We start from the raw sequence: 21,411 nt of genomic DNA, 5'->3' as shown, positions 1-21,411 counted from the left end.
CACCAGATTCTTCAGGGTTTTATCCTATTTTCATTGCTACATCTTCTTCATCTCCTTTTCTTGACCCACTTCCCCTAATGCCTATCTATATTTGGGATGCCCCACAACATAAACATTTGTTGTATACATAATTATTTAATAAACAGATAAACAAGTAAGTAAATGCGATCTTCAGCCTTAAGGCATGACACTAATAGCGTTTCAGGAAATGGGAACATAATGAGCAGAGGAGCCCGTGGAACCCTTCCACTTGGAAGATTTCAGGACTCACCTTCGAAGGTACAAACACAGCTTTGGCTAAACAACCACAAAGAACAGGGGCTCCACAATTCCTTATTGAAAGCTGAATTTTGGAACAGTTTTTGCAAACCTCATGCTTGATTTTTCTCTTGGTTTCCATGCAGCTTGAATCACTGACTCATTCTTGAAGTTCTTTTGTTGTTTTAATACATTAAATTAGCTCATTACAGCTGAATATGTAGTGGAAAATAGCATCTGTTTACACTGTAATAATATAAAAATTACTTACTAGTAACAGAATAAAGAGCAATTTGCAAAAGCTAATCATATTTGTGCACTTGTCTGCAAAAAGTAAATTGTTAATGTATGCCCAAGAGGGGAATCACTTGCTGGTTTAAGCATTGGGAGCAGTGATATTTAACAAGCATCACTTAAAACAACTCCTGTATTTAAGATTGGATCCAAATAGTCCAACCTGTCTTGAAAATACAGATGCTTATTAAATTTGTTTTGACTCTGGTAAATTCAAACATTCTGGGGATTCAGATGATACTATGGAAAATCCAATGGTTAGAAATTTCTTAATATTTGCAAAGTCAAAGTTATAATATCTTCTTATTTAGAGAACACTTTTTTTTGATTTTTCTTAGTACTAATCACAAATACTATTAGAAAAAAAAATGTCAAAAGCAGTCCTATATATCCCCCAAAGCATTAAAATTAAAGGTCTGTTCAAAAATTAAAAATTAACATTTTTATATTTTTAAAAATTAGATAAAGATCTTAGATTTAGTAATCTTGTGGAGTTCTGGGTTTTTATTTATTCACATGTACAAGCCAGAAAGCGATTAAATTTTGTAATTATTGACTTTTAAATGTTACGTGTATACAGATTTTTTAAAACAAGACTCAGAACAAACTCTTTCTCCTTTGGTCATAATAGGTAGAGACAGTGTTAGGTTTTTGGTTTGATTTTGTTTCTCGCCCACATTTATCAGGAGGAAAGAAAGAACTCTAGATGAAGTTAATCTTTAAATTCCCTTTTTCCAGATGCCAGGATGAGACCTATTCAACTGAGAGGGTCTTACTTCAGACATGTTAATAATATTCATTAAGCACAGTTCTCTCTTACGTTTAGTCAGGGGCTGATTAGTAGTCCCATCCGACCTTGTTGCTTTTGACCTACCCTTTAATAAGATTTCTGTAAATGGCTAATTCCATCCACTGCAATTTTAACTCACAGGACAACCTACTGCCGTGTCTGGAGGCCACTCATTGTAGCCTTCAATAGCGGGACTTCACCAATCCTCATTTTGCTGCTCTAGTGATAGTACTTTTATCTTTATGAATCAAGCCTCTAGAGACCAAATGCTGAGATATGGTATTCTATATAGCAGAGAGAATCGTGTCCCTTATTTCTAGTTAAATTATGTTGGTGTGAGATTAAAAAAGGAATGATTCACTCTGCTGCTGAAACTTGAAGATTTGAAGCACTTTAAGGAAAGACTTTTTTTGAAGCTAAGTGATGAAGTATACTTGAGCTCAATGAAAAATTTGGAAATTGTTTTCCCATGCACTATCAGCCGGAGTCTTCATTCACTCATTCAAATGTTGCAGCTGATTAAGGATTGTGTTTCACTGGTTAAACAGGAAAAATCTTTTATTTGCCTTTCAAATGGCATTTCCCAGTGGCTTCAGTTACCATCTGTTTCTGATAACTCCCCAGTTTAGCTCTAGCCTAGACTTCATCTCTCAACTCGAGACCACATAGCTAATTGCAGAGCCTACACCTTACTGAGATGTTTTAAAGACTCATGAACTCAACATATCCCAACACGACTCATGCTCTTTCCCCAAACATTGGGACCTCTTTCACCATCAGCAATTCTAGGGATGGAACCTCCAATCATGTTTGCAAGAGGCAGAAATACACGAGGCATATTTGAGACCACCTGTCAAAGTTCATCGTCAATTCTTGACATTTTTAACTCACGTATTAAGCAAATCTGTGCACGCTTCTGTCTCTGTTTTTGTTTTCATCATCTAATTCTTAGCTATAGCCACGTCTTCCTTGGGCCACTGCAGTAGGAATCTGCGCCTCTGCTCCTTTCCCACTCTGGCCCTCCTCCTCCTATCCAGCGTTCTTTGCTCCTGCTGGGGAGATCTCTCAAAAATGTAAAATGTTTGTATTTTTTGTGTAGCCTAAAACTGTCAACCAGCCTTTCCTTTGAACAAAGAGTAAAAAGTACAATCTTTAGCCAAGCCTACAAGGCTCTCTATGCAAGAGCTGACTGGTGCCCTGTGATATTTCCCGATGCCTGAAGGCTTCACATCTTGGGATATAAACAAACATCACATAGTTTTCCATACTTTGTTTAGAACATCAGCATTGCTTTATTGGAGCTAGTATGGAAAGAATTGAACTAGGTAGACCCTCAGAACGATGCTAATAATAGCATCTAAAGCATCTAAAACAGATGATGAGTAAAATCATATGAATTAATGGCCACAAAAATCAAGAATAATTTCTTGCTCATGAGCTCAATATTTGTGCACTATTTAGCCTTACTTATGTCCTTTGCAAGGTGAGCTACTATGAAGTTATGTAATAGGGTTGTCCTCCATGTTCTAGTCTCTTTTGGACTGGCAACAGGAGCTGTGTTGTGGTCTTTGAAGTTAGACAGATAGGTGCACACCCTGCATTGCCCTTACTATGTGGTTGAGTGGCTCTAGCTTTCCGTCTTTCCATTTATAAAATGCTCAAGGTAAGTGTGTAATTCCCTCATAGGTCTTTGCAAGAAATGTGAGAATGTTCGTCTAGAGCCCTTAACACCCTACCTCGCACAGATGAATATTTCACAAATGCCTCCTACAAACATCCTCTGTGTAGAGGAACAGCAGGATCTCCTTCATGCATTCATGACACACAGAGCTCTTCCTCCAGGCGTCAGCCAGGAAGAAATCCCTCTGGCCAGAATTCCACCAAGGACTACTGATTGCCCAAGGCGGATGCTGTGCTCTTAATAACCTCACTATTTGTGGAAGTTTTCTCTAAGCACGAAACTCATGGAATTAGTGTTGCTAACACAACTCATGCATCCCTGCTCAATCAGGGAAAATAAATACTTTCTTATGCAAGGGGAAGAAATTTTGGCATAACAAGAAATCGGGCATTTATGCATGCCCGGATAAGTCAGTCTTCTAGGGTCATAGCCACTATCTATTCCCAGCTCACTCTTCTTCCAAAAGTTAATACAAGGTCAAAGCCATTTCTACCTGCAACTTTGGTTATAAGTTAAAAACAACAACAACAAACACTGTTTTCTGCCCACCAAATATTTTCCTAAGTCCAAGAGACTATTATTTGAGAAGTTGGGTGATTTTGCTGGGTTTTGCCCCCAAATTGTCTTACCTCAGACCTCTTTGGTCAAAAGAGTGTCTTGAGGTGGGGTTCAGTGAGCATTACTTCTCTTATTTAAAAATATTTTCTTTTCTTCCTCCTAAACCCACAATTTCCACAAAATGACAATTTATTCACAATTTTTTTTTTTTTAATTTCTGTAGTTCTAACCTAGGCACTAAATTGATTTACACAGATGAACTCTAGCTTTCTTTTATTTGGACCAAAGAAACGGGCCATTTATTCTCATTGTTGAGCCCCCATTCCATCCCAAGAAACCTTAGGTACTTTGAGATCATTTATCCCATTGAATTGCGTGAAGGCTTTGCCAATTTTTCTAATCATTGGTGTGTTTTTTCTCCTGATTTTCTAGACATTCTTTATATAATGTGAAGTTTAACTTCTTTGCAGTAGGATTTGCAAGGATTTTTCATTTTTTTTTCAAATCTTTTTTCTTTGCCTTAGGTATTTTTTTTATAGAGAAGATGTGTAAATGTAATTTATCAGTCTGACTTGTCTCTGCTCTATTCCCATTACTACAATAATGTCTGGCTACAGTTCTGTGAGTCCTTTGTGAATGAATGGGCAGCAGCTGGAATATAGGTTGATTATGCCTATAAGGGTCTAGGTTCTTGAGCTTATTTGTCATCTCACTCTTCATCTTTTCCCGGTATAGTCAAAGTACTTCAGAAAACTGTTATGGTGCTTAACACTGACAAAACATCTATTTTAAATATAGATAGTTATTTGTGAACCCAATGAATCTAATTAATAATTGCATATCTTAGAGGTCATCTTTGGGACAAGTTCATTAAAGTTGCAATCAGAACAATTCTCAAATTTTAGGAATTAGAGATTAGAAATGCTACAAAATAATAGAGGGAAGCCCTTCCTCAGTTTATGGAAAACTAGGGAATTTAATCATTTTTCCCCAATGGAAGGTGCTCTTTTTTTCAGCCAATACAAGGCATATATTATTATGTGGGTTATCAGGGAGGGAATTGGGTTAACGATGTCGTAATTAACTTCCCTCTATTGTTTTCGATCATAAAGTATTCCGTTTTGAAAGTTTAAAGAATGTTAGCAGAGAAGTAGCATTTTCCAAGTACTGAAAATGCTTATATAAGAATTTAGTCTTTCAGAGAAATCTTAAATTGCAGACTCAACACTGGAATAATTCATTACATTTCCCGGATTTAAAAAGAATTATTAGTTATTTATCAAAATGTTTAAAATGTAAAACAATCTCCACTTATTCCTTTGCTATATTCCATACAAAGAGAGTTCCTGTAAATAGCACAATTTGTGGTTGATGATAAGCTTTCTCCCTGAGAAAAAATAATAGTTTGTGTTTGTGCCAGATGCTTTTCCAGCATTAAGTGCCATAAAAATTCCCTAAAGTGTATTCAACAGATAAGGCAAAGTGCCGAAGAATGGCAGAGAATTAAGTTGAACCCTGTTCACATACAAAATCCGTTGAGACACCATATGCATATTTCCATTTTAAAATCAAAATGTTAAATTAATTCAACATGTGTTTAATAGGCACCTATTCAGAGATCCATACTAGGTTCTAGGGACAGAATGATGAGTAACACCAGGTCTTTCTCTCTCTGCTGAGAGAGTCATTCTCTATTAGAATAAACAGACATTGAACTCTTCTTATGTCAGTGACATAAGTGTTATAACACAGAGATATTCAGGACTCTGTGGGGGAGGTGACACGTGATGAGTAGATATCTGCCAAACAAGGAATGGTTCTCCAGACAGAGGGAAGGAGTCATGCAAAGGCTTGGAAATTATTTCTTCTTGTGAAGAATTAAGAGAATAAAGAATGAAGAGAATAAAATGAAGAGAATAAAATGAAGAGCTTAAGAGAATAAAATGAAGAGCTATGGCTCCTGAGCTACACAGCAAGCAGTTGTTCTCTCTAGAAAGCATACATGGTGACTGTGAGGGTCAGGACTGTGGGGTTGTGCCAGGAGGCAGGTAGGTTGCCTGGAGGAGGAAGTTGGGGGTTATTTAGAGGAAGCACACATGCCATGCAGGGAAATAAAGCCCTTTTTCTCTGTTACTGATACCAATACCTATGACAGCTTGAACCTCACGTATAATTAGATTCAACATTTCTAACTCCCCTCCCACATTTTAAGTGGTACATGACCAGCACATACTGAGAAGAATGTTAAACTATGGGCATTGTGACAGGATATTGAACACTGGCTGAGTGGTTAGACAAAGTGGTTTTTCTGATTTCCATACAAAACGTGTTTGTGATTATATCACTAGAGTTAAAACTCATTAGAAGTATTAGGCTTACAAAAAGCTTCCATCAATATTGACCAAACTTAGGCAAAGCCAGATGTTCCTTTTGGCTTCATTACATCATCTACATTCCATACTTACATCATGCATCCATACCAGAGCCCACTGTGAGCCAGTGCCCCCCAGTCAGGACACCAAGAGATGTCAGTGAGACAGCTGTTTGGATTCCAAATACATAAAAACAGTGGTTTCACAGCAGGAACCAGGCAGAACCTCTCAAATTAGCTACTCTCACTCAAATAAGTTCTGTACTTTAGCACTAACCTTAAATATTTGAAAACATTAAGTACTCAATGCTTTAAAGTCATGAAGTCTGTAGATGCATTGAGAAACTTTGAGAAGTGAGTCCATCTAGATTACTTTTTTTACAGCTACATAAGTACTTAGTGATGAGGTATTTTCTTTGCTTATAAAAAAATCAAAGAGTTACCTAATGCATCTGAGAAACTGTGACATCCCTCTCTTCTTTTTCTTTGTTTATTTAGAATTTCTTTCTTCCAGAGGGTAGTGGTGGTGTATAAAAATCACTCTACTCTTGTGGCACCATCTCTTTTGTTCTATTTTTTTTTCAATTCCTGCGAATCTTACTGTTCATTTCTGTATTGAAAAGTACAGAAGACAGGAACACATTTAAAGTAAGGCATCAATCACTTGAGCTCAGAGAACACTCTTAATTGAATCATGTTTTTTTACTTCAGCACTCGGTGCAAGGGAATTTTCATTTTTATTCATAATGCAGTCATCTACTTACATGTTAACTACACAATCAAGTGTTAAAATAAATTATTAAATATTTTTTATGGGACATGTGATTAAGTGATAAAAATATCTATATCACATCATTTTCCCCATTATGTAAGAGAATTTGAAAGGTACACGTATTCACAGCAGTAAGGCAAGTGTAAAACAATGAACTATTCTGTCTTTTAAATTTCTTCTTCAAATATTTTGTTAAAAGGAGCAACAGAGGAGGCACTCTCTTAACTTACCTGAGTGGTCTTCGTTTGTCTGCTGGCTAGAAGTCTTTCTTGGGAAAAGAGCCCTAAATACATAATGAAAGAAGCTAGACATGACTAACACTAAGTCAGTTGGATGCATGTAAAATAGGAGATTAGACACTTGTTATAGGAACATTTTAAACGTTGTGCACAGGGCTTGATTTTTTTTATTTTTTCATACAGCTGGGGCTGTTCCCAGGGCCCTGAAAAATAAACCATAGCAAAGCATTCAATATAAAGGTGAAATAATGGGGTCAGAGGGTCATTCTGCAATAATAATTAGCTTGAAAAGAAAAGGTAAAAACTGGAAAGAGAAAATTCCAAGGACTTGGGAAGCACTTCTATGGGGTTTTAGAATTGCTTGAAGGTTACTAAGGTTCATTTGCTCTTTTGCATCCATCCCTCTTTGATAGAAGTTCCCCAACTACCTGTGTGTCAGTTATTTTTTATTTCTTATTATGACTTGTTTTTAAGGAAAGGAACTTTTGGCTTTTCTTGGGTGATACCCATTGTTCACATTTAATAAATGTTAAATGATTCGATATTAATCTTTAAAAATCTAGACTTTGAGGGATGCCTGGGTGGCTCAGTTGACTTCAGTTCAGGTCAGATCTCAGGGTCCTGAGATTGAGCCCTGCGTCTTCCTTGGGCTCCACGCTCAGCGGGGAGTCTACCTGAGATTCTTTCCCTCTGTCCTTCCCCACCCCTCTAAAATTAAATAAATAAATCTTTTAAAAAAAATCTAAACTTTGGCTATTTATTAAAGACGGGGCCATCTTTGAAGGAAATGTTCTAGCACATTTAAGATGCATGGTTCTGAAACTTTAGTATGGGCGACAAGTACCTGGAGAGGTTGTAAAACCCACTTTGCTAAGCCCCCAGCTCCATTGTTTCTGATTCAGAATGGATCAGATGGAGGGTGAAAATTTACATTTCTAGAAAGATGCCAGCTGCTGCTACTACTACTGGTCTGAGGACCACACTTCGAGAACTAATTCTTTACTTATATCAATGACAATGAAGCTGAGAGTTGATAATAAAAGAATTAAGATACAATAAGGATAGAATAACAATAAGATAGAATAAGAATAGAATAGAAATCTCCTATTGACATTTGCAAAAGTAATATTCAGAATATTTAATATTAAATTATTAATTTAATAATTAATAATGATCAATATAAAATGCACACTTGTCCTAACCTATAGGGCTGAGTCTGTAAACACTGCCTCAGTATTAAACTTGGGAGAATATATACAACATAAAAACAACTGTACATGGATAAATCAAAATGTTGAACTTTTTCCCGAAGTAATTTTTAATAATTCCTAAAATGTAAATATAAAGTAAGTGTTTTAGAGTTTAGGATACTATATCATGTTTTATCATTTTCTACTTTATCTCCAAAACAACAATCTAAGCTAGAATTAAAAATATCCTATAATTTCCAGAGAGAAAGAAAGAAAGAAAAAGGAAGAAAAGGAAAAAAAAGGAAGAAAAGAAAAGAAAAGAAAAGAAAAGAAAAGAAAAGAAAAGAAAGAGGGGAAGGGAAGGAAAGAAAGAAGGAAAGAAGGGAGGAAGGGAGAAAGAATTCCTCTGACTTAAGTACTATCTCTCCCCTCCTCAAAAAGGATTACGACTTGTCTAATAACTACTCTTTCTTTTTCTGATGTTGCCTTTTAATATGATAATGTTCATTTAGTTTTAATGCATTTTCATATATGGTAAAATTACATGATATCACAAGCTAACAAAGGCTACCATGTTCCTTTTGAGATCACATGTGTTCATGAAGACTAATTGGTTATGGGAACTCGATGTGTGTGCTAACAATAAACTTAGTTTTTAAAAATCATCTTAGGACACCTCATATTAAAGAGAGGTAGAGTAAAAACATACAGTGTGTTGGTGCTAACGAGATAAAATTATAGATGAATATTAACATAAAATTCTTCAGTGAGCGTCATAAGATAAATGTGATTTAGCAATTGGCCTCTTACTTAGATAAGTAAAATAAATGTGTGTATGTGTGTGTGTGTGTTTAAAAGAATGAGATTCCTCTCCCACTGTGGGCCATGTAACAATTATTTTTGTCTGCTTTGGAACTTCAGTTGCATTTAAACTTGAAGCCATTTTGAAATGCTAAAGATGAAATTTGAAGATGAGAAAGTCTGACTGGCTCCTGATAACTGGGATGTGGTGATGACATTTAAAGTGGCATCATTCTATTCTACAGGAATGTGTGTGCATATCTTTAATGTCAGCACTTGCCTCTGGGATGACACTTGTTAGATTTCATGCTGTCATGTGCTATTTCAAGGTCGGTAATAGTGATGTTTATTATATAGTACCCTAATATCACACTCATTATTTAAAAGGAAGTTGTCAAAGCCTGGTTTCTATTGTTCTGCTCACGTCTGTGTGTACTATGATCACCTGATTCTGTTTCAGTTTTAAAATACGGAATGCTGAAATGTGCCATAATGAAGTAGTACATTTATTTAACCTTGAAACTATTCTTGTGAAAAATAATGGTTTGCTTGTGTCTGATGATTTCCAAGTTTCTGGGAGTGACTTGATTCAGAAACTGGCTAATAATAGGAAACAACCCTGGGGGGAATATGGGGTGGTATGGGGCATCCAGTGCCTCTCTGCCCAAAGGAAAAGCAGCTGAGGTCCAAAGAAACATCTCTGGCCAACTGCTGTTTTTTCAAAATCTCCCAGCAGGACTCCAGCTTTGTCTATAGTTACAGAAATATTAGATGGGGCTGAATAATTTATTCAATCCAAGAAGTGGCCAAAAGGGGTAAAGAGAGCTCACTGGGCATACTTCCTTCATGCAAGAAACACACCTTCATATAGCCCACCTGTATCAAGATGGATCAAAAGTTATGGGGTCAACATGCATAGACTAGAAAAATCTATACCAGGAAAACCCAAGAGCAGTCCAGTAAGTTCTACAAACATTCAGTTAAAGTCTATGACAAAGAAAATGTGAAATATCCAGGAAGGGCTATCTGTTTACATTCAATTTCCAAATTGTATGCCCACATCCTCCCCCAACACGTATGTCCTGCATCATCGTAATCACCTCCAGGGCTGTCAACCCCTCTATACTTTATATTTCCCCAAATTTTACATGTCCAGATCTCTCCGTAGCACTTTGGATCTTCATTTATTTTTCAGATTTAGGGAAGGCTTAGTTACCTTTTTTTTTTTCAGTCAGATGATTTTTAATTAAAATAATTATTATCAAGATGCTTTGGGACTATTATTCAATTAACAAGTGAGTAAGCATTTTTTATCATGTTTTTTAATGGATCAGGTGTCTCACTTGGGAGCCCACCAACTATTGCTCATTCTGTCACCTCATTCTCCTCATGACTTCCTGAGCCTTTTCACTGAAATGAGCCAGCTCATTTCACTGAGCCTGAGTTGGAAGCATTGGCTTAGCTGTACCTGTGCAGAAAATATTTTGGGGGTGTAGATACTTTCTTCACTTGCAGAGGGTTTTTTGGGTTTTGGTTTTTGGTTTGTTTTTTTTTGTTTGTTTTTTTTTTTTTAGTAAGTTTCTCAATATCCAAAATAGCGAGATTCACCTGGTCCTATGGTGTGTTAGAACAAAATCTTGTCTGATTTGAAATCCTACTGAGAATGAAGATTTGTTAGGAACCCTAAAATGTGTATTTTGGTGGTGAAGTGGAGATAGCACTGTTAATCTAAACCTTCTCTTTTAAAATGTATTTTATATAAAGCATTCACTTTTATGTCAAGGGTAGGAATGCTGACAGAAGAGAAGAACTTCGCTTTAAGGGAAGCATGTAGCCAGCTGCCTAGAGAAGATGACTGTTTATATTGTGGATTTAATTGAATATAGCATATTGCCCTCAAAAGATATGGCCAAAGGACTTGATTTATTAAAAAGGAGAACTAGGCAGAAAAAAGGGGGGATGCAACTCTGTCCATCAAAGTGGCATTCTTTATGTAGAATCAACCCAATCCAATCTATCACTGGTTCTTCAATTAACTATAGCAAGTCTTAACTTCACATTTTGGCTCATACTATGTCTTTTGATGTTACGTGTTGTTGGAAAACTTGTAACTGATGCATGAGTGTCTGCTCTGTTCAAACTGTTTCTAATATAATTACCTTGTCCAGTGTTCTTTCAATAACGGTACCTAGTCCTTTGAGAACACTTGTCAGAATGATGCAAATGAAGGTGTGGATTATTTATTTATCTATTTATAAAAAGATATTTTACTGTAACCCTCCCTACCACAGTTGCTGTAACAAAGAGGAGAGTGTGGTTATTATTTTTTTCTGGCAAAATGGAGCCAGAACATGGAGTGGAACATGGAGTTTAAATAAGTCGTGGGAAGTGGTAGGTAGTCTAACCGACACAGTCCTCCACTGAGATTTCTTCTTTGTGAGGTGACTTTTTAAGGGTTTTGAGCTGATCTAAGAATCTGATCTAAGAATGTCCCTGCCCTCTCCCATCCCACCCCAAGCCACCAAGTCTTCTTTTTTTTCCAGTAAACACCAATAAACATAGAGTTCTTTAAAATGATTTTCTATCTCCATTACATGTGTCTCTAGTAACAACAACAACAAAATCATGTTAAGAAAATGTGAACTTGGGAAAATGCATATTGCTGTTGAAAAGAAAATCCTGGAAATCACGGATAAAAGAATAGTATTGGTGTATTGGCCCCATTAAATAGTCAAAACACACTGGAGCCTCCTGACAATGGGCTAGAGCGTGAAAGACCCACATGTTTAAGGAATGCCACTCCCTGGAATTTCTTAGGCTACCTCTGTAGGAAGCAAGGAGAAAGAAAGAATCAGGAAATTGCCCAGCTTCTGTGTACTTCATCCGGACTAAAGCAGTGCATTTGCTTTTGAACTCTCGAGCTTCAGTCTTAGACTCCGGGGTGCCCACTTCCCTTGTTATATGTGAACTTTTCCTTGTAGACACCTGTTGGGGATCGTATTAATAAGACGCACTGTAGAAATTTCCCGAGCCAAGAAGGTGAGAGATACTCTTTTTTGTGGGACCCTTGTTAATCTTTGGGAGCCCAGCATCTTCTGTAGCAAAACAAAAGCAATATGAGTATCGATTCTTACCTTTTTTTTCCACTCCACCAAGAAAGCGTTATCAACGTGTTAGTGTTCGGCTACATTTCTCTTAAGACAAACAATAGCATATTTCTTCCCTCGGTCCAGAGGTTTCAGAACGCGATTCCCGTTGCTTTCTAGCATCATTCTAAATAGCACCCTACTGTTCGGCCACCGCCAGAATTAGCTGGAATGGTACCTATTATTGAAAGGGAGTCTGTATTTGCAGTAATACAGAGAATGCCAGTTTAGAAATGAGCCTGATTGCATGGTTCATTTTGTTCTCCTTTGTAGAGCCAGGCTGCGGCCCACTACAAAGGCACGAAACATGCCAAGAAGCTCAAAGCACTGGAAGCCGTGAAAAATAAGCAGAAATCTGTCACTGCCAAGGACAGCGCAAAGACTACCTTCACCTCCATCACCACCAATACCACCAATACCAGCTCTGACAAAACAGGTTAAGCGATGATCTTTGTTGTTGTCATCATCGTTGTTCGGGGGTCCCTTCCCTTGTCTAGCCCCATGTCTGTTTCCTTATGTTCCTGCCACATCCATTCATGCTTGACCCATCTTTCTGCGTAATGGTGATTGTTTCCCCTCCTTTGTCCAATACCCTTAAGCAACTGATGACCATAATCATTAGTTATATTGCAGATTTTACATTTGAAATGGTCCTGGGGCTGCTTTAGGGGGACACGAACGCATAAAGGCACTTGAAGCCATGTTTCTGAGAAGCAAACCTTTTCACTATGTATTGTTTCTGTCTTGTATGCAGCACCTTAGCCTATAACCGCATGGCAGATTTGATTTCACTGTGAGTACACTGCAACGTCTGCCAAATGAGTCGAGAAGGCCCCGATAAGGGCATTATTACTGACAGGACTTATTCTCATAAATCCCAAACACTGCATTGTTTTAAGTAGTGGCTGTGTGATTCTGGGCTTGTTATGGCTGGGTAACCTTCCCTCTGCATACCCAGGTAAGTGTTATTGATACCAATTATTCTTTTTAACAGAGTCTTCACAGTGAAATAATGGCCTCTGAATGGCCTCTTGGGATAGTTCCTGCAAGCAACCAGTTTATTCATGGCGGGAGAAGCCAGTGGGGTTTCCCTAAGCTGACATTTTTAAATATAAGACCACTGGTCCTCAATATTTACATAAAAGAAGTTCTGTGTGATTCATAGATGTATCAATAATACATCAATTTATACAACACAATGGCCGGTACCTGTCGGTTATTTTCTAATCCCTACAAATGACGATGGTCAAGAAGCATTTATGTCATCATCGATAGTAATATCTTAACTAGAAGAGAATCTTCCAGCTGTAACTGATGAAAATGTAAAATGCTACAGTGAACAAACAGACCAGATTAAAGCAACTTTATTACACATGGTGGCATCGATTAGACACATATATGCTCCTCAAAGGTTCTGGAGAGATGTGTGCTCCTCTGTGAATCTGTAAGGAATAATGATGTTTGCTCTGAGTTCCCATGACACATGTCATGTCCTTTACCTGAGTATTATTGGTAGACACATTGTGCCCCCTACTCCCTGAGAACCCCATGTATTCTCTGAGGCTGAGTGCACCTGTCATCTCTGTACCCTGGAACCTGGTCTAGCATGGTGTAGGTACTGAGTAAAACATCTGTTGAATGGCTGCATTTTCTCTCACTCCTTTGGTTCTCTGATTCATCCAATTTTCTGTCACAACATACTAAAGGGGGAAAAAAAAGCTCTTTTCATGTTCAATTCTTTGGTATCCAGAGCAAGAGCTGGATTATGCCATTTTATTAATTCAGATGTAAAACCTTATCAAGAAAGCATTAATCTTTTCTCTATTAACTGAAAATTCACTGCCTTATTTTGGGGGCTGTAGGGGAATGAAGAGTAATGAAGCAGGTGAGTGTAATTTCTGCTCCTAGATATCAGGGTACAAATTGGGATCCCTAAAGCTGTATTGCAATAAAGAATTTTTTTTTTTTTTTTGCAAAGAGATAGGAAGTAGGAAGGGCAAAAGAAATTAGTTTGATATAAAGAGATGGGGTTTAATGTAAAGTTTTTGCTTGTCCCCAGTCTTTTCTGTTCTTAGCTATTTTTATCAATTGCTATTTGGGTTACCTTGTCTCCCCCCCCTGCCTTTTTTTTTTCTTGACTCCTCTCTAAAATGAAAAAAAAAAAAAAAAAAAACCCAAACTGTTAAATTGAGGATTCTCTTCATTTAAAAATATATTTGTACATGGTGGGTAAAACTGCTAACTTGGGTTAGGAAAGGCTCCCATGTATATTGTCTCTGGATTATTTTTATTAAGAATGATTTTGTACAATTAGTAAAATGTGATTTAATGCATCTATGTCTTTTATGTGTGGATAAGTCTATGAATCACAAAACAACCTTGCATATTATGCAGTAGGGTTAAATTTTTATTGTTAAAAAATACATGATCTGTGATTCTAGAGTCTTATCTCTCTCTCCTTCTGCCTCCAAGTATTTAACTATTCTAGGAAACTAGAATAATAAATGAGTTATGAATTTATGAATACATAACTCCATCCCTCAATCTTAGACACTGAAATGGAAAGGTTGGCAGTCATCAAGCTTCTGTCCTTTTAGAAGTTAAATGGAAACAGGTTTTGGATTGGGCTGTGGAGAGAACCTACATTAAAAAAAAAAAAAAAAATAGACTCCCACCAGAGAGGTCAGCACTTACCTCACGGTTGGAATGGTGTTGAAATGGTGAAGGACCCTTTCAAGACGAAGCTAAGAAAATTTCGGAAGGACAGAAAGGGTAGCAAAGTCTGTAAAGTTTCTACAGATATCCTGAAGCCAAAGGAAAAAAGTTATGAGCGTCAGAATTACCTTGTCTTCCTAATTCATGGGAACTTACACCCAGAAAAAAAGTCATATAGGTTGAAAGACTAACAATTTCAGCACACTCATCAGATGTTTTACGCTGAACTCTGTCCTTAAATTGGGATTTCAACAAATCTACCTATGAGAGGTAGCTCAAGAGAGCTCCCATCATTTTATAGCCTTCTTACCCATTTGTATTGCAACATAAATTAATTGCACCTATGCTGAAAAATTGGAGTTTTCTTTTTTTTTTTTAAGCATTTTATAAATTTTTTTTTAATTTTTTATTTATTTTCAGCGTAACAGTATTCATTGTTTTTTCACCACACCCAGTGCTCCATGCAATCTGTGCCCTCCCTAATACCCACCACCTGGTTCCCCCACCCTCCCACCCCGCCCCTTCAAAACCCTCAGGTTGTTTTTCAGAGTCCATAGTCTCTCATGGTTCACCACCCCTTCCAATTTGAAAAATTGGAGTTTTCTTAAAACTATTACTTGTCCTTTATTACTGTCTGCTCCTTCATATTGATTAGGAAGAAAGACAAGACGGGTCTCTGAGCCAGTTTCCTAGAATAATCAAATACTTGGAGGCAGAAGGAGAGAGAGATAAGACTCTAGAATCAAAGATCATGTATTTTTTAAGAATAAAAAATTTAACCCTTCTGCTTAATATGCAAGGTTGTTTTGTGTTTTGTGGGCTTATCCATACAAAGAAGATATGGATGCATAAAATCACATTTTACTAATTTTACAAAATCATTTTTAATAAAAATAATCCAGCTGTATAAAAAAAACTAATTGCTTTTAAAAATGCCAAGTATACAATGATTTGATATATGAGCACCTTAAATAAGGGCGGACAACAATAGTGAAAAAGATAAGAAGTGGTGTGGACTTTAATTAGAACATTGATTTGGAGGTTTTCCTGGGATTCTCTAAAATACAAGAAGTAGAATAGTCATAATAAGCAAAGTTTCAGTGCAGAGCTGCTTGATAAAAATAATTTTGACAGACAATTTCTCTTAAATTCCTAAATCATATATTATGGGTTTTAACTGGTGCCTTACGGTAACAAATATGTCTACATGACCTGTGGGGTAAGTTCTTATTCACGAACTATAATTTTGGGATTCTTTTTTTTTTCTTTTTTTTGTCATTGCTTCTGTCAGTCTGCCTGCTGGCATGGTGAGCAAAAGATAATATTCAGTTATCAACCACCAACTGCTCACAGAAAGCCTACTTCCCCTACCTCTAGGCAAGATGAGACTCCCTAACATTAAAGCATAATTGTATTTCTCATAATCTAATGAAGAGTGTTAGGTTAGTGAATTAACACAAAGAAAAATTTCCAGACAAAAATAATGTGTTTAAAAATACATCGACTCTCTGTGTCAAATAAATAAATAAATAAAATATATATCGAACACTTAAAATTGTTGGTACGTAAGAATGGTTGCTAATCATTAGAGATAATTCAAAGAACAAACATTTCCAAATATGGCCAAAATGATTTTGTCTCATCTAGCAAGTTTTTTCTTTTTTAATGTCAGGTTTTTTAATACAGAAAAAGTAATGAGAAAAATTAAGAAGTATTCCCAAAGTAACTTAGCAAATGTAGTTTATTCTTCTTCCTGTGAAATGACAAATTCACAAATGTAGAATTAAGTCCCAGGCTTGGTCATCTTCTGATATTTCTTTAGTTTTCCATTTTGGGTAATCTTGTTCATTCCCATGGTCTATGAGTTAAGTTAGGTTAGTTTATACTGCAGTCATAACCAACCTCCAAATCCTAGCGGCTTTTACAACTAATTATTTCTCACTCACACTACATATTAGCTGTGTGTTTTTGTTGTTGTTGTTTTTTTCCAGATTAATTTAACTTTAGGCTAAGCTAATGAAGGAGTCACTAGTTGGGCATTGCCAAGTCTATAGTAGGGGGAGAAAAAAGATTGTGAATCAATAGGCTCTCAAAGCTTCTTAGTGGGAGTGACATATAATATTCTTCTCACTTTACTTTGTCAAATCTCATGATCAAGATTGATTATCATGGGCAGGGAAGAATAATCTCCTCCAGGAAGGAGAAGCCGAAATTAGTGAGCAGTAACACAGCATTCCTTCGTGGCTTCAACTATCATTTGTCCCTAGATGTCTCAGCATACCACATTTCTAGCCTAAAACCTGACCTGACTTTCCATAACTTATTCCATGACTTATCAGTCATTCCCTGGGATGGCTTGTCAACACCTGTTTTACAGGTTCACAAGGAAAAAAAAAAAAAAAAAGCCTAACCTTGACCACCATCTCCAACTTTGTCTCCATCCTGTCTTCCTAGTTTCATTTTTAGTCCTGTCGTTAAAAGAGTTGAAACATCCTAGGTGTCTCTGCCTCTGCTGTCTCAGCCCATGTCTATTCAGGTGCTGGAATCCACTCCCGTCCCATTCTTTACTTGTTCCGTCTTGGTTACTACCCTCATCCTGGCCTTGCTTGAGTCTGTGCCTTGCCCATATAATTGCCCTAATCTCCGTGCAAGTCCAGGTGTCTCCATTCTTGTCCCTTGCCAACCATATCTTTCATTCTCCTGTCCATTTATACTATACAGGGCAGATCATAACACCTACCCATTCAGAAAACTTCAATGTACCTTCATGGCTGAGCCTCATGGTCCTCTGTGGTTTGACCACAACCTACGTTTCCAAACTCCTCTTCTCTTGCTCACCTACAATTTTCTCCACTATAAACACACCTTGGGGTGCCTGGGTGGCTCAGTGGGTTAAGCCTCTGTCTTCGGCTCAGGTCATGATCCCAGCATCCTGGGATCGAACCCCACATCGGGCTCTCTGCTCAGCTGGGAGCCTGCTTCCCCCTCTCTCTCTGCCTGCCTCTCTGCCTACTTGTGATCTCTGTCTGTCAAAAACAAAAACAAAAACAAAAAAAAAAACCACACCTTATTTTTCCGTCTCACCTTCATTTTATGTCTTATTGTTCTTCCAAATTTCTCCCTTTAAAAGTATATCACTTTCCTTCTCTCTGCATCTCAAATCCCATAAGAATCCATACCTATCATATTCTAGCTAAATATAATTGTTATGTCTTTACCTCCGCCTATTGCTAGATGACATATTCATTGAGAGTATATACTTGATTAATGATTAATCTGGTTATTTTTTACAGAGTACTATTTATATAAAATATAATAAATAAGAAGCTTTAAAACTCGAAGTGGTCAGCTTTGTGTTTTGGTTCTTGAAGGGGGGAACATCGCAAACCTTTAGACTTTTATAATTTGTGCATAGATGGTTCCATGGAAGAACAATGGTCCTCATTAATCTAAGGAATTCTGAGATATTACTTGTCAGATTTCAGAGTTTTCATAAAGGTCATCAAGTCTAATCCCTAAGGTTTGTTTGCTTATTTGTTTTGAGATTCTCTAGATCTAGAGGTAAGGAACACTTGACATTTCCAATGTCCCTTCAGTGACTATCTGTCAGGAGTTAATTAGCCTATATATTGGGTATAGAGATTTACCTTAGTCATCTAACTGGTAAGATCTGAGAACATTTCTTCTGGTTCTGGTACATAATTCTCTTTATCAAGTCTCAGTGAATTGCAAATATATTCACGAGATAAAGTCAGTATGTTATTTAAATTTGCACTATTCATCCTTATGATTTAGTCTTCTTTTTATCCTTTATTTTCCCCCCTCTCTCTTTTTTTTAAATTTAAAATTATAATCCAGAGATACTGTATTCATCTGACTCAAAGGTGCTGAGAGTGAAATGTTTTTTAATCTATTGTTGAGAAACAGTAGAAATGCAAAGGAATATTTGCTTGCTCTGGGTTAATTGACTCCAAGTGTTTATTTGAATTCACATTATTTGATCAGGCACTTGGAGTGATAAAGAAACCTTTCTAATGACAAAAAAGATTTTTGAGGGGTGTCTGGGTGGCTCAGTCAGTTAAGCGTCTGCCTTCAGCTCAGGTCATGATCCCCGGGTCCTGGGATCGAGCCCCATATCAGGCTCCCTGCTCAGCGGAGCCTTCTTCTCTCTCTCCCTCTGCTTTTCCCCATGCTTGTGCTCATTCTCTCTCTCTGTCAGATAAATAAAATCTAAAAAAAAAAAAAAAAAGAAAATGACTGAAACCAAATACATCCAGAAACAAAGCCTCTTTGGGAAAGTCAGTCAGTTGTAAGGTCACAAAATCTGGGTTCCTTCCTAAGAATTACCCTCTAAAGCCAGCTGTTTACAGTAGGCCCAGTGCCAGGCAAAGATAAGCACAAATATTTTTTCCCCCTTCCATTTTGGTAGAAGCCAAATCATGACAATGGTAAACTGGAAATAGAAATGATAGATGAATATTTTGTTAGGAAATACTAATTCCAGTGTCATTTAGGAGATCGGTACACAGTTTTTAATGGAGAACAAGTGGGAATTAGCTTTGTTTTATTTTCATAAGGAAGATGGAAAAAGTTGTTTTTCTTGACATAGTCCTCAAACAAATATCCTCAATGTTGAAAATAACAACGATATACAAGCTGGACTTGATATCAGAAAGTTATGTATCTTTGGTATTATATTATATATTTGTATATATTATATAGTATAGTGTATAGTATATATAAATATAACTATTAAACATACTTATTTCTGTGCAAGATTCTATCTTTCATGTCTGCTCCTGAAATATCCCACTATACCAGGTCTTCCTAATCAGCATTGCTCGCTTTCTATAAGGAGAGAAACACATACTTTTGTGGCTTATGAATCTATAGCTCTGTTGAAATTTAGGAAGAAATATGAAGTCATTTGAAAAGGGACACATTTCTATCAACACTTAAAGAGCTGATGCAGTAGTGTACAAATGCCCCTCTTGGCTTAGTGGAAATTGTGCTAGCTCCTGGGGTCTTTCTTTTCTGACCCATTCTTCCAAACAAAACCTCCCTGGGACAATCAGTACTATGATAAAGGACCCCATTGCATGCCTCTTGGGCCAGGAGTTGAAGTACCATTGTGAGAACATTTATGCCTAAATTGCTTTTTCTTTTCTTAGCACTGGCTCATGACATGCTTCAGACTGGTCAAAGATAGAGACTTTTATCAAGTGTTCCCTTTTCAAGATGTGTGATAAGTGCCAGCAGAGTGTGCTGGTAACAGATCTCTAGAGAGAGATGGAAAAAGAGAAGGGAAATTCAGAAAGGAAAAAAATCTAACACTCGTTTGAATATTGTGGCTCCCGGATCTTTGTATGTGAATCAGTGTTGACAACTGTATATTAGAGATGATGTGGAAATAACACAAGATATTCTATCCTGTTCTTCTTGTGCATGAAGGAATCAAGATGAATGGTGTTTTGCTGGTCGTATTAGGCTGATAAAGGTTTTGTCTTAGATACACTACATAAAACTGCTCCTTGAATCACAGAAGAATTTCACATTGAATTATTCATCTGGACAAGAACATGTTGTCTTCCTCAACATAATGAATGAGTGAAGCAGTTATAGACCTAAACTTTGTAAAGGACCTGTTGTCCAGCTTTGTTTGGGTGCAGGCGTATGGTGTGCAAGATAAAAGAATTAAGACTACCTTGACAAGCTAGTGCATAATTTTATATTAGAGTCTAAAGCAACCGGGTCTCTAGCTTGCATGAATACGTGTGTGTATATGCATACATGAGGTGTGTATGTATACACACTCTGTATACGTAATTGTCTTTTTTACCAGAAATATCAAATCTTAAAATAAATTATAGGCTAAGCACCTAGCCAGTATCTATGAAATACCAGACATCTGGATGAATTTTAAGAATTAAATTAAAACTCCCGGTGGCTTTGCCTACAGATGCCACACTTCTGAAAACATCTGTGTCTCTGTGTGTGTTTGTGTATATTCCTCTTCTTCTTCTTCTTCTTCTTCTTCTTTAATTCATGGAGGGATTTTTGCCTCCTATTTTTATGTTCTTCTTAGGAATTGTGTAGACACATGCTTATATAAACTATTTCAAGGGCGAGATAATAATTCTTAAAGGTTGAATATCTACTACAAGAAAAAAAAAGTTGAACAATGATCAAATATGACAGCATGTGAAGTGAGCACCTGTAAGAACATGTGGACAATTAGAGAACTTTGTCTTCAAATTGGGAAAGTGAAGAGTTTTCTATCTAATAGTGATAGACAGGAAATGTGGAACAAAACATATCAACAGCGTATTTCTTGCTGTCAGGAGACATAAAACTTCTACTGAATTCTGTAAAACCCAAACTGAAACAGATATTTAAACTAAAAATTACACTTTTATTTATATCCTACATATGCCAAACTCTGAAACATAGCATCCAAACTTTTTTGTAATCTAGCTCTGGCCTACCATTCTGTCAGTCCTCCACATCTGTCCTTAGTTCCAGCCCGACAAAATCATGTGAGGGTTGCAATCAAGATGTGTATGTTCTTTTGCTTGGAAAAATCCTTTCTTATATCT

At 36.8% G+C, this 21,411-nt stretch overlaps 1 protein-coding gene across 1 annotated transcript in view; it reads left to right on the top strand.

The window, feature by feature from the left end:
* ZNF385D (zinc finger protein 385D) overlaps positions 1-21,411 on the top strand; it is a 288,510-nt gene that overhangs the window by 198,670 nt on the left and 68,429 nt on the right. The window contains exon 4 of the mRNA XM_080824317.1: positions 12,374-12,536. Coding sequence (XP_080680443.1) covers positions 12,374-12,536 — 163 coding nt within the window. The remainder of the gene's footprint in view (positions 1-12,373; positions 12,537-21,411) is intronic.

Source organism: Martes martes, assembly GCF_963455335.1.
Source record: "Martes martes genome assembly, chromosome: 1".
In the NCBI taxonomy this organism is placed as follows: domain Eukaryota; kingdom Metazoa; phylum Chordata; class Mammalia; order Carnivora; family Mustelidae; genus Martes; species Martes martes.
Note: the sequence above shows the minus strand (reverse complement) of the source record. Positions and strands in the feature narration are given on the sequence as shown.